The 15,769-nt window shown below is 36.1% G+C and overlaps 2 protein-coding genes across 2 annotated transcripts; both read left to right on the forward strand.

Moving 5' to 3' along the window:
- The first annotated feature begins 2,746 nt into the window (after positions 1 to 2,746).
- Positions 2,747 to 4,646, forward strand: fpr1 (formyl peptide receptor 1). Its single transcript, XM_052578000.1, has one exon. It carries the CDS (start codon positions 2,761 to 2,763, stop codon positions 3,880 to 3,882), a length of 1,122 nt encoding a protein of 373 aa, XP_052433960.1. The 5' UTR covers positions 2,747 to 2,760; the 3' UTR covers positions 3,883 to 4,646.
- A 1,650-nt stretch (positions 4,647 to 6,296) lies between these two features.
- Positions 6,297 to 12,945, forward strand: si:dkeyp-84f3.5 (uncharacterized protein LOC334144 homolog). Its single transcript, XM_052577988.1, has 3 exons — positions 6,297 to 6,561; positions 7,289 to 7,362; positions 9,571 to 12,945. The coding sequence occupies exon 3, from the start codon at positions 10,020 to 10,022 to the stop codon at positions 11,769 to 11,771; it is 1,752 nt and encodes a 583-aa protein (XP_052433948.1). The 5' UTR covers positions 6,297 to 6,561; positions 7,289 to 7,362; positions 9,571 to 10,019; the 3' UTR covers positions 11,772 to 12,945.
- The last annotated feature ends 2,824 nt before the right edge of the window (positions 12,946 to 15,769 follow it).

Genomic DNA, 15,769 nt, shown 5'->3' on the forward strand with positions numbered 1-15,769 from the left:
CTGTAATCTCACAGCACTCATCCACCTACACTGCAACCTTCCACATCTTGGATTGATTATGATTTTCTTATGTTTCACAGGCATTGCTGTGTTCGCAAATTTTGACAAATGCATGTGGCTATATCGTCCAAGCAAGCTTGTTGTAGTTCAGATTAATATTGTGCAATAAAAGACAACTTGAACTATGAGTTTAATTTCTGAAAGAGTTGTCTAAACTCCTTTTTATTCATTCCAGGTGGTAAAAACTGATTTAACTTAAAACCTGGCATCATAACAGGCCAACCGAGTTGTGTTTGGTGTGCATTACTTAAAATACTGTTACATTACTTTTATTATGAATGCATATCAATTATTAGACTTTTTAATTGTATACTTTATATATGTTTTTTGCCTTTTTGTTTGTTTTTCAGTGGTCTTATCACAAAACTTTGAATGAGACTTCATTTTCACATGTTTTTAGTGCAGAGAAAACACAGTGGAATGGGTCCATACATAATACAGCATCTTATGTAGGCTACATTGAATAATTAAAAGTGACTTACAAGTGATGAAGCATGCAACAAACATAAATGATGTGAGGGATATCTCTGAAACACTCATGTGCATCAAAAATCTTCAAATAAAATAATTTCTTCAAAATGTTAGGAGCATAAATATAGATAAGCTTGTAATTGTACAAACACTCTTTAATAATATTTTTACATATGCATTTGATACTCTTTTTGGGATGTGACATAATCATATTGTTTGTATTCCAAACTAAGCAGAGAACAAAACTGTCTCTGTCTGCTCATCCCTGTGTTTAGTTTGGCCAGAAAGACAAAATTATGACAGAGCCCCTTTTGTAAGTTGTGTCAGCATTCAGTGTTTGCAGAGTCTCTTTAAAAACTCGTAAATATTTAGCTTTGATTGGATCTGATTAAACTTTGTCTTGATTTCTATACAATGACATAATTACCATAAGTGATTATAACTTCTGTGCATTATAAATGATCTCAAGGCTCTTGGGAACCCTGTCCACTCTAAAATATATATTTACAACCTGCTGGTCATGTTTTCCTTTGAATACAAATGGACGAATCAACAGAGCCACAATGACACACAGGGCAGCTGTGGCCACCTTAAATCGTAAACAGATGCAGTAACTAGACTTGTCATATGTCCTGCTGAGAAAAACAAGACACATGCATGTTCATTTATTCACCAGTCAATGCAAGGCCTGCATTTGAACCACAAGCAAACATTTCTTTGGACCAGCGAAGAAAACATGTTGGAAAACCAAATAAAGAGTCATTGCATTAAATATTTAGGGTGTTAGGAGAAGTAAGCGTGTAAGTAAAATGTTATTTAGCCTTCTGTTAAGTGTCTGTTAGTTTCAGGTATGAAACTAGATCATCTGAAACATTATAAAAGTTGAAAGATTTATGAAAGTATAACAAATTATAACTTGTAAAAAAAGAAATAATAATAATAATAATAAATAGACAATAGAATAATATTTCATGCATTTTTTTTAACTCTGAACCCCCTCCCCTCCGTTAAAGAAATGGAACCTCATTTTGTGCTTCAATTTTCCCTTAAGAGATCGCCTAACTCGTTTTTCCAAACATACTGTTTTTGTCAGGGAATGGCAGATTGCTGTAACGCATTCGGGAAACCGCAGTCATTCCGCGGCTCTCAAATGTTGGAAATATTCGGCAAGTTATAACCCGTAGAAGAGGCTTATCGTCTCCACAAATGATTAGTCTGACAGTATCAGTGCATTATGTACGCTACATAAACACACTGCTTTGGTCAAACCTTCAAGAAAAATAGCTACTATAAAATTGTGATAGAAAAGGGAGCAGCTACAATAACCAAGTAGAACTAAGAGGGTGGTAATGTGACGTCACTCCAACTTGGGTTTGTGTTTCTCCGACAAGAAACACGAGAGATTACTGCAGTCTTGCTCTCGCGATCGAGTCACAGGTGTGATCGAATTATTTTGTGGAAGTCACTTATTAGGCAACTCTAGGTAAGCAGCACGCTTTAATAGTATTTTCTTATTGTGAAATGAAACTTTTAGATGTGATTAAATATATTTTTTGATTGTACAAACATTTCTATGATACAGCCATTTGAGCATCATTCCATAGTTTTTAACTCTGACTATTAGAACTGTTATAGAAAAGAAAGAAAAAAAAATTGAGCTCTGCAGTTTGCATTTAACCGTTTTAATGGTTTAACAGTAGCATGAATGAGTCAAACATTTGCATTTTGTGGACAGCCTAGATTTATCTGGGTTTTTTCTCTGTGAATCACATATACATATATTTAATTTAGCCTAACATAATTTGCTAAATTTTTACATAAAACGACATTCCCTTTAGGCTATATCTGCTATGCCTTTTGCAATAAAAGCTGCTGCTATAAAAACTTGGGGGGGGGGGGGTTTGCATGAGTTTAGTTTAATTTACTGTAAATAGATGTCACATGTTCACCATAAAACAAGAAAATTACGTATCTGAATAGATGAACATTTCCAATGTGACATTTTACATGGCCGAGTATAGAAAATGCTTTCAGATGATGTTCAGAGCTTTTCTTTTGCAAAGCCTCACTTTATAACTCCACATCTGTCCTCCAGTGGACAAAAGCAGAATAACATGTTCGTTAGTTCGTTCCTTTTCTGTCTAGAGCAAGTTTTGGTATATCTGACTGCTTACAAATATTTACTAAATACCATACTTGTTCTGTCAACCTAGGTTTGAAGGTACAATAATGGATCCATACAATTTTACAAACAGTCCTCTCAGTTACAACTCATCCGAGTATGAAGAGGACTATGATGATTATGATGAAGATACAGATCTCAGGAGATCTCTGAACATCATGTCACTGATAGTCTACAGTCTGGCTTTTGTACTTGGAGTTGTGGGGAATGGCATTGTCATTTGGGTTACTGGATTCAAAATGAAAAGGACAGTAAACACAGTCTGGTTTCTGAACCTTGCTGTAGCAGACTTCCTCTTCACTGCCTTCCTCCCTCTCAGCGTGGTTTATACAGCTATGGGTTTCCACTGGCCTTTTGGTCAGTTCATGTGCAAATTCAACAGCACTCTCAGTTTCCTCAACATGTTTGCCAGTGTGTACATCCTGGTTGTGATCAGCATTGACCGCTGTGTGTCTGTGGTGCGTCCAATCTGGGCACAAAACCATCGGAATGTGAGCCGAGCTTCTGTGGTGAGCTTTGGAGTTTGGTTATTTGCCCTGGTGCTGAGCTCACCCTACTTTGTCTTCAAGGACACTGCTCCCGACCACAGTAACCCAAACATCATCAACTGCTTCAACAACTTTGCATTCTCTGATGACTATGATACACCAGAGGTGGTGGAGCTCCGTATTCTACGGCATCGTGCCATGATCATTACCCGTTTCATCATAGGCTTTGTGATGCCTTTTGTGATCATCGTCTCCTGCTATGCAGTCATCATCCATCGTCTCCAAAGAAACCGTTCTATGTCTGGCAGAACTGGACGTCCCTTCAAAATCATTGCTACAGTGATCACCGCCTTCTTTCTGTGTTGGGCTCCTTACCATATCCTGGTGCTCATTGAGATGGTAAACCACATGGGAACAAAATACAGCCCCACCCTGCAATATGTCACCACTGTTGGAATTCCCATTGCGACCAGTTTGGCTTTCTTAAACAGCTGCCTGAACCCACTGTTGTATGTTTTCATGGGACAAGACTTTAAAGACAAGGTGCGCAAGTCAATCCTAAAAGTTTTGGAAACCGCTTTCACAGAGGAAGTTTCACGCACAAATACCTGCACAAATTCAATGCCCACCATTCGTTACAAAGAGAACGGGAGCAAGTCCTTCTCTGATGCAGAAGTATAATTGCATAGCATAAATGAAGCACTTTTCTGAAGGAGGACTTTACAGAGTGTCTCATGTGATAATGCCATACTAAATAAAAATGAAACACAGTAACCTGAAGAACTGGATCAAACGAAATTTAAATGGTTTGAAGCTTTACACTAAAACACTGCCTTGCTCTTATGGGAATATGCTTATATGATGCAGAATTATTATATACATTTTTGTGTGTGTGTGTGTGTGTGTCTGTGTGTGTGTGTGTGTGTGTGTGTACTTGTTAATGCTATATTGTGAGGACCAAGAGACATTGTGGGGACTGGCCTGTGGTCCTCATGAGGGGAAAAAATAAAAAAAATAGTAAATGATGTTTATCTGAAAGTGTAACAATGCAAACTGGTTTTCTGTAGGGGTTAGGTTTGGGATAGGGGATAGTAAATATTGTTTGGTTGGTATAAAAAGAATAGAAGTCTATGGAATGTCCCCACAATACACAGAAATTGTTTGTGTGTAAGAGAGAGGGAGATTTAATTATATACCCATAAAGTATTTGAAAAATAAAACTTGGTTTTGTAGGCCATGTATGAGCAAATTAGAATGAAGTTTTTACATGTATTGTGCATGTGATGCAAGAATGGCTTTTTGTTGTTTCTTTACTGTATAACTATTGTCTGCACATAATTTTTATGAAGTATCTTTTATTTCATATAAAATAGTATTAAGTTTGTTGATGCATATAAAGAATTAAGCAAAAAGCTGAAGCAAAATAAACATACTGATGAAGCTCCTCACTCTGTTCTTATTGTCTGTGGAGGTCTTGATATAGATATAATCCAAAACTGAACATTAATTCAAGATAATATTTAGTTTTTTTTACATTTTCTTTTTCAAATGTGAAAATTACATGAATAATCTAAGATATTTAATAATTTAATGTATGTTAATGCGTGCTGTTTCTATTCAACTAAATTATACTAAGTGTCTAAAGAGGTCACTTTATTAATTTATTCAAAGAACCTATGGATCTCCTCTAAGACTATTGTATTGAAAAAAGCCCCGAAATGCAATTTACAGACATTTAAATTTAATATGTGTATATTTTTGGAGTGTTAAGTCTACTCTTTTGATATAATAATGCAAAGTGCAGTCAGAACAAAAGATTTTTTTTTAAATGCAACAATGATTTTTGTTCAAGAACAGGAGATATATTTTATCATAAAATGCAAGTTGGTTTTTAGCTTAAATGTTTACCTTCTCACAAGAGATTCATGAAAGATGGTGGTCCATTCGGTTTCAGTTTTTGAAATGGGTAACAAATTCTGATTGTATTGCTATGGTCAGAATCAATGAAAGAGAGCCTTGGTTCTCATAGCCTTAGTTAAGACTGTAAGAACCAATTAGATTTGCACCATGTCCAGACTGTCACTCACAGATACAGTGTTAACATATAAGAAGAAAGAACTTGCACACTTGTTCACTCTTAGGGCAATCCATTAACTGAACGAGGGAAAATGTCATATTATATTGTATACTTTGAAATTTGATTTTATGATATATAATATTTCATAGGGTATTTTATTATCACATGATTAAAATCTGAATCTTCATGGGAGCCTTTACTTTGCTGAACTATGGGGACAAAGATCTGGGCAGGGACATATTGTTTTTAACACTGATGGTTATATTGGGAGGAGAGTGCTATGATTCCATAATGACTTGAATTACACCATTACACACCATCACACTATCATTACTGCAATGACCCTGCGAATTAAACAGAGCCTTCAGAACCATCTTGAATGCTGCTTTGGTAAGGTTAGTTTATTATCTCATAGCTAAAAGCTATGTACTTTAACTATATGTCCAGTAGATGACAGTAATCCCCAATGTACCAGTGATTTTTCTCAGTTTAGCTCTAGAAGAACGGGGTGGTAAACATATCTATGTCTTTCTAGACATATGTCTTTATGCCTTTCTATATTATTTAACATTGTTCTGCTGTATTAAAAATCAATTTCATACAAATTTTTGTATATAAAGCTGCATCATTAAAATGCTTTTCTTCCAGCTGTTCTGGAATTATTTTGAATGAAGTATTATTGCCTGTCACATTAGGTAAATCAGCTTCCCAAAACAGTTCATATTTAATTCTTAGTTATATTATGACCATACCCTCCTACACTGCACAGCACATGCAGGAATAAGTAAACTGCAAAATTGTCTTGCTGCAATGTTCCAGGACAGACAATTGTACATAGCATATAGTTCAGTGCCAATTTATCTCAAAACAACAAAGAGATAGATAGATAACATCCTTTATAGTACAAGCATGCACCGAATATTAAATTAATTAAGAATTATTTATACACTTTCTCCCCATAGCTATACACAGTGTTCCCATTAGCTGGCATCTACCCTCCATTCCTATAGGTGGCGGTAATGCAGCGAAACTAATCGCACGCGAAGAAGATTGTCAAAAGGAAGGTTTCGTTTTTCTTTCCTATCCCGTTCTTTTCTTGACAATTTAGAGTTGTTTTTGGATAAACAACGACTAGTTCAGTTGACCGGTCAAAAAACAAAACCTTTGTACAATAAACGTTGAATTCTCAATAGAATTCGCTCTACAGCTTCACACTACACAGAGAGGAGAGGAAAGTTGCTACACGCGTTTGATCCTCTTCAGAAGTGACATTCATCGACGAGGTAATTCGCGGCTGTTTCATTTGTAGATAGACTGTTTCATGAAAGCACGGATTTATCTGTTGTTGAATGTCCCACACACATAGCCGGTTGGGCTTTACTTAGCCTATCACGTATGTAATCTACATGTAAACCAACTTTGCTAACATAGCGTGTTGTTTAGGCTTGTGATGTGGTGTTGCGTCATTTACGCGTTGTAGTTTGGCGTGAACTGTACATTTTCTCACGATCTTTCCGTTGTTATAGATTTGTACGTTTACCGTCAGTTTACCTTTATTTTATTTGCGGTTGCTGTTTTTAAGGATACCATTATACCTTCATTTGAGATCGATGAGCAACCTGATTTGTTTGCTTGACTTATAAAGATAACACGAAGGTTTAATCATATGTCAAGAACATTAAAACACATCTAATAAATAAATAAATAAACCTATTGCTACTCAATACATAAGAAGCTACTAGTAAACTCCTTTGAAAAAAGGAGCTGAATTGAGAAATGTAATGATAATGTAGTTTCAGCATAAGATTCTAGCCATTTATGAGATTAATTCTATGCAATTGTTTTGTTTTTATGTCTGTACATGAAATTCATTTCTAGTCATTATAAGAGCTCTTGTCTGTCAATTTTAATTTTGTTTTATTGTAAATAGAGTAAGGTAATGTTCCAGACCCTTGTTCAGTGTCAATACATAGGTTACCTGCTTTAACGTCGCTTTCTTGTTTTTGTCAGCCTTTAGAAATACTGGGTGTTGATCCTTGCCTTGGTAAAGGGGGAGTAATCACTTTTAAAACATCAGGATTGTGGTGAGTAAAAGTTAAACTCCTTACTTACTGTTTTGTACACTTGCTAGATATTTTGTAATATGAGTCTTGAGAATAAATTGTGCATTCCAATGCACCTAAGGAACATTCATTACACATTCAAGTCGGAAACATAAAGAAGTAGGCTAAACAAAACAAAAATATTATATTTTGAAAAACAAACCCAAATAACTACATCTTAATTCAAAACAAATCTTTTATTTATGTGTATGTGGTATAAGAAACTAACTGTTACAATAAGCAAACTGTAAAAGTAGAGTTATGAACATTGCACCATTCACTGCAGACTTGCTTTCCTGTCCCTGATCACTATATAGATTATAGATTTATTGGATTATATTAGTTTTTCTGCAAAGTTTCAAATCAACACGCCCCTCCCAGCATCACAACTTGTGTATGATTTAGGATTCTGAGTTTCCCAATTAAATATTCCTGTAATTCATCAATAAGCACATTGTAAATTAAATTAAATTAAATTTCTGAATGTAGCAGACGCTTTTATCCAAAGCGACTTACAGTGCATTTAGGCTATCAATTTTTACCTATCATGTGTTCCCGGGAAATCGAACCCCCAACCTTGTGCTTAATAGCGCAGTGCTCTACCAATTGAGCTACAGGAACACTAACACATTGTATGGTCATTTATTTGTTTTGTGATATTTCCAACACTTTAAGAATAAATAACACGCAGTGTGTTGATGTATGTATATTTTGGTGCATATTTTGTTTTTACTTTTTCATCTGACGTTTTAATTATTACTTTTTAAGAAGCAGCTGTAGACACTGATCATCTGATCATAGTGATGCACATCAGAAAATTGCCTGTGAGAAATCTGTTTAAGGTGCAAAACTGCTGTTCCTATAAATAAAATAAACCCGTCAATACATGCTACACCATTAGCAAGCAAAGTTCTCCATACATTTATTAATTTTTAATATTCACAGTTTGTAGTATGTTGGGAAATTTGCAGCGTATTTGTTTCCCGTTTATTTGTATAGCACTATACATGATACAAATCGTTTCAAAGCAACTTTACAGATTTAAATTTACTTTATTTACAATATAAATAGCTTAAGAAAACAGTTTTTCATTTATGTGATGGTTTAGAACACTGCTTACTGCAAAAATCCCGAAATAAGACATTTTCTTCAAGTGCAGGGCAGCTCTGCCTTTTTACAGTACAATCTCTGATAGCTTTCTTTAAGGCCCCGTCATAGCAACAGTAGTTAAAAAAGATTAATTAATTTCAGTCAAATTATATATTCACAGCAATAGTAATATGATTATCACATGGGTTAAAAGACAAAAAAAGTTATTTGATAGGCAAAGCATGTTGAACGAGATAAGCAGTAGGTATCACATGCTAAATTGTGCATATTTATTGAATATTTTATACAAACAGCTTGTTAATCACCGCTATTCTACATTTATTTACACTTACCTACATACTTTTACTTCAGCATTTGTTTGCCATTCCTTAAATACATTTTTCATAGATCAAAAATATGGCAAATTTGTAAAAAAAAATATTTATTCTGTTTATTGTGCTGTCATTAAGAATGAGATTGGAGTAAGAGTTGGATTCAGTAATTTATATTTATATCATACTCTTTGTGAAACATACCAAAAATTACTGAAAGACATACCAAAACATAGAAATTGTGTTGCTTTCATTATAAGTCATATTGTTTTAAAAAATGTTTTTAAATATTACCGTTGTATATTATTGGTTATATAAATAGCTATATAATCGTTTGGGCCCTGTTTTTAATTTATAAGATTAACTGTGCCAAGTTAGAACTTTCCCTAAATAATTCACAGTATTATCTGAGAGAGTGTTTCTTTTTTAAGTAAAATGAACGTTATTATCAAAATGTACTCAAATTACTCTTAATTGAGAGCTTGTGAGTCAAATTCATAATGATTTTGAAAATCTACATCTATACCACAGATACCACAATGGTAGCACATTGGGCTCATTTAGTTGATGTAGATGTTGGTCTAATAGCTGCCCTGGGCTGAGTTACCCAAATATTGTAAGTCTCAGTGGATTGCTTAAAAGTAATATGCATTATGAATTATGAAGAAATAAAACATTTTATTTATGCAAAAAACACCACTTGCAACAAAATTTATTTGTGTCTTTTCTTTCTCTCTCTCTCTTTTTTATTTTATTTTATTTTTTACAGATGGCAATGTCTGAATTGCGGGCCAGAACCTGAAACAAGGCAGGCCATACATAACGAGGTTTACATCATTGTATTATGCTCCAATATCACATTTTCCTACACAGTTGGGGAATTGATGTTTAAATTGACAATCAAAGACTTATAAGGATAGATTTTTTTATTTTTTAAATCCTTTTTGGAATGTTCTATTTTATTGAAGTTGCCATTTTAGAAACGCTGTGACCAGTTGTGGCTTTTTTATTAAATGCATATGGGAAACTTAGCCTTGTTTAATAGCAGCTGAAGTGAGATTGGATGTTTAACAGACAATATTACCTGAAAAAAAATTCTAATAGTCAGTTATCATATTTTGATATTTTCTTTTTTTACATTTCACATAATATACCATGTTCTCAGTTTACTAAACGATTGAAATTTTTACCTCAAAAGAGGCTACATTTTGCTTTGTCATGATGGCTTACTCAATGGAATACATGCAGGAGTTAGGAGGAGGAGATGCCTTCATCTGCACAGAGTGTGGTGAAGGGTTTAGTCAATACCCAAAACTAGTCGAACACATGGCCATTCATGGGCTTACCGACATATTTTCCTCTGATGGTTTAAGCATAAGTAATGGTAGTTGTATCAATGCATCCATTGAGGTCGCTCTCCATGAAAACGGAATGCTCACAGTGGTTGATCGATCTGTGTTGTCTAACTTTGCATTCTTGTTTGGAAAACCTTCATCCAAGGCATTATGGTGCCAATCCCCTAATCAAGAAGCCTTGACTTCATCTAAGATACCAGAGAAGGACTGTACTCAGTTTAAGTGTGAACGATGTGGACAAGTGTTCAAAACCCCAAAGAGCTTACAACAGCATCAGCAGTATCGTGCCCTTGAGCAGGGGTTCAAATGCACTCTGTGCTGCAAGGTGTTTAATGACCGGGAGAGTCTGCAGAGCCACCTTCAAAACCATGCTCATGAGCGCTTTTATAGCTGTGGACACTGTGGAAAGCGATTCCTAAGACAGGAGACCGTACTGTCACATCAAAAGCAGTGGCATGGATCTGTTGGTTCCAAGACTTTGAGTAGATCTGAGGAAAATCAAAGAAATAACATGGACAAGTGGTATCCTTGCAAAATTTGTGGCTTGCGCTTTTTTTGGTTGTCTGACTTGCAAAGCCACCTAAACAGTCATTCTCGTGTCAGCAGGCCATCCAGTGAGGAAACACAAAAACAGGAAATGCTTGCGGACGAAGAAAGTAAGAAAAATGGCATTCATTCAGTTAAAGAGCCATGTTGTTGTGGCCTGTGTGGGGAACCTTTCAACCAAATTTCAGATTTAAGAGAGCATCATAAAGAACAGCATCCAGATGAGGTTGAAGTAAAGGACTCTTCGGGTTTACCAACTAAGATGAAACAGCAGTACTATGGTGTAATGCGACAAATGGTTACAAAACGGCAAAAGCTGCGATTTGATCCACTTAGGCCAAGCATAAAAGGAAGACCTAGAGGTGTGAACAGAGCCAATTTGAGTGGTAAAATATTTTCCTGCAAACTCTGCCATCGTGTGTTTGTACACTCAAGCAGTCTCTCTCGTCATATGCGTTACCATAAGGGAACTCTACATGCCTGTGTTTATTGTGGAAGACACTTTCCACAAAGATGTGATGTCACAAGGCATGTGGCCATGTACCACAATTCAGCACTTCAACCAAAGGCTCATGGGGATTCAAAGACAGAACATGAGGATAAAACCAGTGAACAGGAACCTGCGAAAGAATTACCACAAACAGAAAGTGATGGTAAACCAGAAGAACCTGAAGAAGAAAATCAGCCAGATGACCTGTTAATTGTTTCTCCTTCTAAAGGAACTTCCAAACCAAGGATGAAGTACAAATGTAAAGAATGTTGTAGAGTCTTTGGGCTACTTAGTGTTTATCGGCGACACATGTATTACCACAAGCGAAGTCCCTGCAAGGTTTTGCTCAGTTGCCCTCTCTGTCCAAGCCGCTTCACATTCCTGTCTGCTTTAGATCGCCATCTTGAATATCATCATAAAGGAGACTCTGAAAATGATGGCACAAAACCTTCTGAGACTAATGAAGTTGATTCAAAAAGTCAACAAGGAGATGCTGATGCTGAAAAGCCTGATAAAAATGCTGATAATGGCATGTCATCTGAGTTACTGAATGATTCCACTAAATGTTTTGAGACGTAGAAATACACAAAATGGCCAAAAGTATATGGACATCCTTATCTAATGAACAGGTTTGGCTATTCCAGCAATTTTAGTGAAGACAAATGAAAATTCTTAACTCTTAAGTGGAATATTATGCGCTTTCAATTTTGTTTCAACAGCGAGGACCCTTTTTCTATTTCAGCAGGGCAGTGGCCCTTTAGTCAAAGCAATGCTCTACTGTTTCAGGTGTTGAAGAAGTGAATGGCATGCACAGAAATACTACTGAGTACCTTTGGGATGAATTGGGAATGCAGACAGAGAGCCAGAATATTTTGCTTGGTGTTATTGCTTGGCTTTCTTGATTCTCGTGTCTCTTGTGATGCAGTTCCCTGCAACAGTGTTCCATCCCAGAAGAGTGGAGTCTTGTTATAGCAGCAAAAAGAGTGAATCATGTCATACTTTTGAAAATAAACGGTTGACGAGCATCAGAGAATAATTTACCCCAAAGGCATTTAGGTCTTCATGCAAACCAGGACTGTCCTTTTGGAAAAGAAAAGGGCCCTCCCCACATAGTTGCAACAAAGTTGGAAGCAGCGAATACTCAAACCATTCTGCTTGGAATGCTTGGAAAATAACCTTTCTAATAACTTGATAATTAGAAGAGAATGTCCACAATGAGATATAATGTAAATGAGAATTTCTCAGAATGCTCATAATAATTAACTCAGTTTTTTTGTTTTGTTTTGTTTTTTGAGTGTTGTGCTTCTGTAGCGTTTGGAATCTCAAGATGTACCAAATTAATACTGTTGTCTCGTGTATGTTGCATTTGTTGTATATAAATATGTTTCCCCCAAAATTCCAGTTTTTGGATAAGCAATTCAAATTCTTATTCAAAGTTTACTATTAATATTTTTATGTAATTTGAACTGTCTTTGCTAAAAGCTGATTCAAGAACACACTCCTGTTGTGATTAGGAAAGTATGTATTTTAGCTATACATTTGTTTTTATATCAGTGTAGATTTTACCCCCCCCCCCCCCCCCCCCCAAACCACATAGGGTATACATATTTTTTTTTTTGTACAAATTGTTTTTCTTAATTTGCATATGTGGGGATGCCAAAACATATTTTCACATCAGTAAAAATTTTTTGTCCAAGTCAAGTTCTGATTTGAGTTGTTTATAAATAAAGATAATTCTGTTTCCCATTTCTAAGGCCTTGTAATTGTTGAATTTTTCTTTCATGTGCCAAAGCTGTAAATTGTTTTTATGCATGAAAATATTGGTAAACATATCTTTGACTTTATTTCAGGTTATGTTAAACAATTTTCCCTAGTCTTTAAAGACCCTATATTTTGTTGCAGTAATTTAGCAAACTCAGTATTCATTGTCTGCATAGACAGCAATGCAAATATCACGGTCAAGATCTAGAAACCTAGTAAGGACATCGTTAAAATGGTCCTTACTCTTGAGTATTCCCGAGAATACTCTGTGTGTGTGCAAGGAAAACAAAAGTAATTACTTGTTCGACAATTCTTCTCCTTTACGTCAGTCTCTGCCATCACTCATGAGAGTATGCAGGAGCTGACGTTCTGACGTATCGTACCTTGAATTTGGTAGTTGCGTTGCGATCTTTATTTGTGTTCTGAAGATGAACGAAGGTCTTGCGGGTTTGGAATGACATAAGGGCGAGTCTTTAATGACAGAATTTTCATTTTTGGTTGAATTATCCCTTTAAGTCAAAGGGTTTTCATTCAGTCGGGCCCAGTTGTAAAGGGTAATGTCTTATTTGACCGCTTGTCATTGGATTGACCAAATGCAAATTTTGAACCAATATATGGTGCCACTCATTGCTTGTCACATCAAGACAGTGCAGTCTTTTTAATAATTCCTAGGTTTTTAGATTTTTGCTTAGGGTAATTTATTATTTCAGTGCTCTTTAAAATGCTGGTGCCATGTACAAACACAAGGTACCCTATGCAAGAGTCTTTAGTTCTGTGGTAATGTCAACACATATTAGTCACCACTTACTCAAACAATGAAGAACCTAAACACTTCAGAAAAATCCATTAACAGTTCAAAACAATGTAAGTATGCCACAAATTTGTTTAAATCTAAATACAAATTGAGAAATCAGATGACCGTATTTGGAAAAAGGTACCTTTCAAACCAGAGAGAATCTTTAACAGTTGTCAAAATAAAATTAAACCAAACAACCATTGATTTCAACAGTCAAACTGAATAAATCCCTGAGACAAGTCATAATGACAATTACAACATTTACATTTAGTCATTTTGCAGAAGATTTTATCCAAAGAGACTTACAATTGGTAGATACATAAAACGATTCTTCTAAAAAGGCAGACAGACACAGGAAGTGCTTGTAGTACCAAGTTTTAGACACTGTTTAAATAAGTACAAGCTAGAAAAAGAAGGAATAAAAGAAGTTTTTTTTTATGATGATTATGAACCCAAGTAGTTTCGAAAGAGATGAGTTTTCAGCTGTCGCTTGAAAATTGTCAGGGATTCAGCATTCCAGATAGGGGTTGGAAGATCATTCCACCAGCCAGGAATGTTGAACAGAATGTTCTGGAAAGTGGTTTTAAGCCTCTCTGTGATGGTACCATGAGGCATCACTCACTAGCAGATCTCAGACTTCTGGAGGGGATGTAGCTTCGTAATCTCTTAATCGTCAGTCTTACCTACAAAATACAGCAATGGAAAACAATTACTATAAATATACAGCAATAAGCCAATATTTAAGTCATGGCGATTAATAAAGGGAGTCTGGTGGATGACAAAGAAAATTCGAATGCTTGAGTATTTTCATGAGTATATGCACACCGACAGCACCCAGCTGTGACCCCAGATGCTGCTCAAATTCTTGCCAGCGTAATTCTGCTGGACTCGGTGTGAACCAAAACACCCAAACCAGCCATTATAAGCCATTAATCGCCAATGTGCACAAGACGAAGGCAAGAGATTAATTGAAGTGCACGGTGGAAATAATGACAAAACATAAACATGAAAGGATTAAATACTGCAAGTCACCGGTGTAGTAAAGATAAAAAGCCTTTAATTAACTTGGCTAAGTTATTAAAGTAATAACATGTTTCGGCTACACAGTCTTCTAAGATTTATTATATTGACATTATCTTGCAACAAGTATTCCTATCTAATGTCAAGTCCACGAGTTTCCTTTGGATTGTCTCCATTGTTTATTCTAGCTCTTTAACCATGGAGATCTTTAGCTTGTTGCGCATGTAATGTGGTCTAACCTGCTGGATCATAGTTGTTCAAAAGCATTTGACCAGCATTTACATTTTGCTGCAATGTGATCAAATGTTTGATTATATCTGAATATAAAAAGTGGACAATTTTAAAACTTGTCCACTTGTGTTAGTGCTTACTATATGACTGTCTTATCTTGTCCATGTAGTAGTCTGAGAGGAATTGTGCTGAACCTTTTCAATGTTTGTCATTTTTTTATATTGTCTATTTTGTCTAAGTTTTTATCAAAGGGGTGGTTGATGGCGAATTCACTTTTTTAACGTTAGTGTGTAATGTTGTTGTTTGAGCATAAACAATATTTGCAAATTTGCAGCAGAATGTTGAAGTGAAAGTTCACTTCAAATGGAGATATTGTCTTTTAAAATTCTGGCAGTTTAATGCCTACAAAAATGGGTGGTAAGGAGCAACAACAAGCAACCAGATAAACCCCGCCCCCTGGGAACACGCAACAAAGGGGCAAGGCCATGCTGTGCTGCTTTAGGGTGTACTCACACTAGCCAGTTTGAACCGTGCCCGGGTGCGTTTGACCACCAAAGCGCGGTTCGTTTGACTAGTGTGAGTGCTCCGAATCGTGCCCGGGCGCGGCTCGATTGGCCGGCCCTGGCCCGCTTGGAAGAGGTGGGCCAGGGCACGGTTCAGTTGGACTCGGGCGCGGTTCGCATGCAGTGTGAGCGCTAACCGTGCCGGAGCACGGAAAAGGACGCGTTGCGTCACGGTTTTGCGACGCTCCAAAACCAACATGACAGGG

This window comes from Carassius gibelio, chromosome B16, assembly GCF_023724105.1.
Source record: "Carassius gibelio isolate Cgi1373 ecotype wild population from Czech Republic chromosome B16, carGib1.2-hapl.c, whole genome shotgun sequence".
Lineage (NCBI taxonomy): Eukaryota > Metazoa > Chordata > Actinopteri > Cypriniformes > Cyprinidae > Carassius > Carassius gibelio.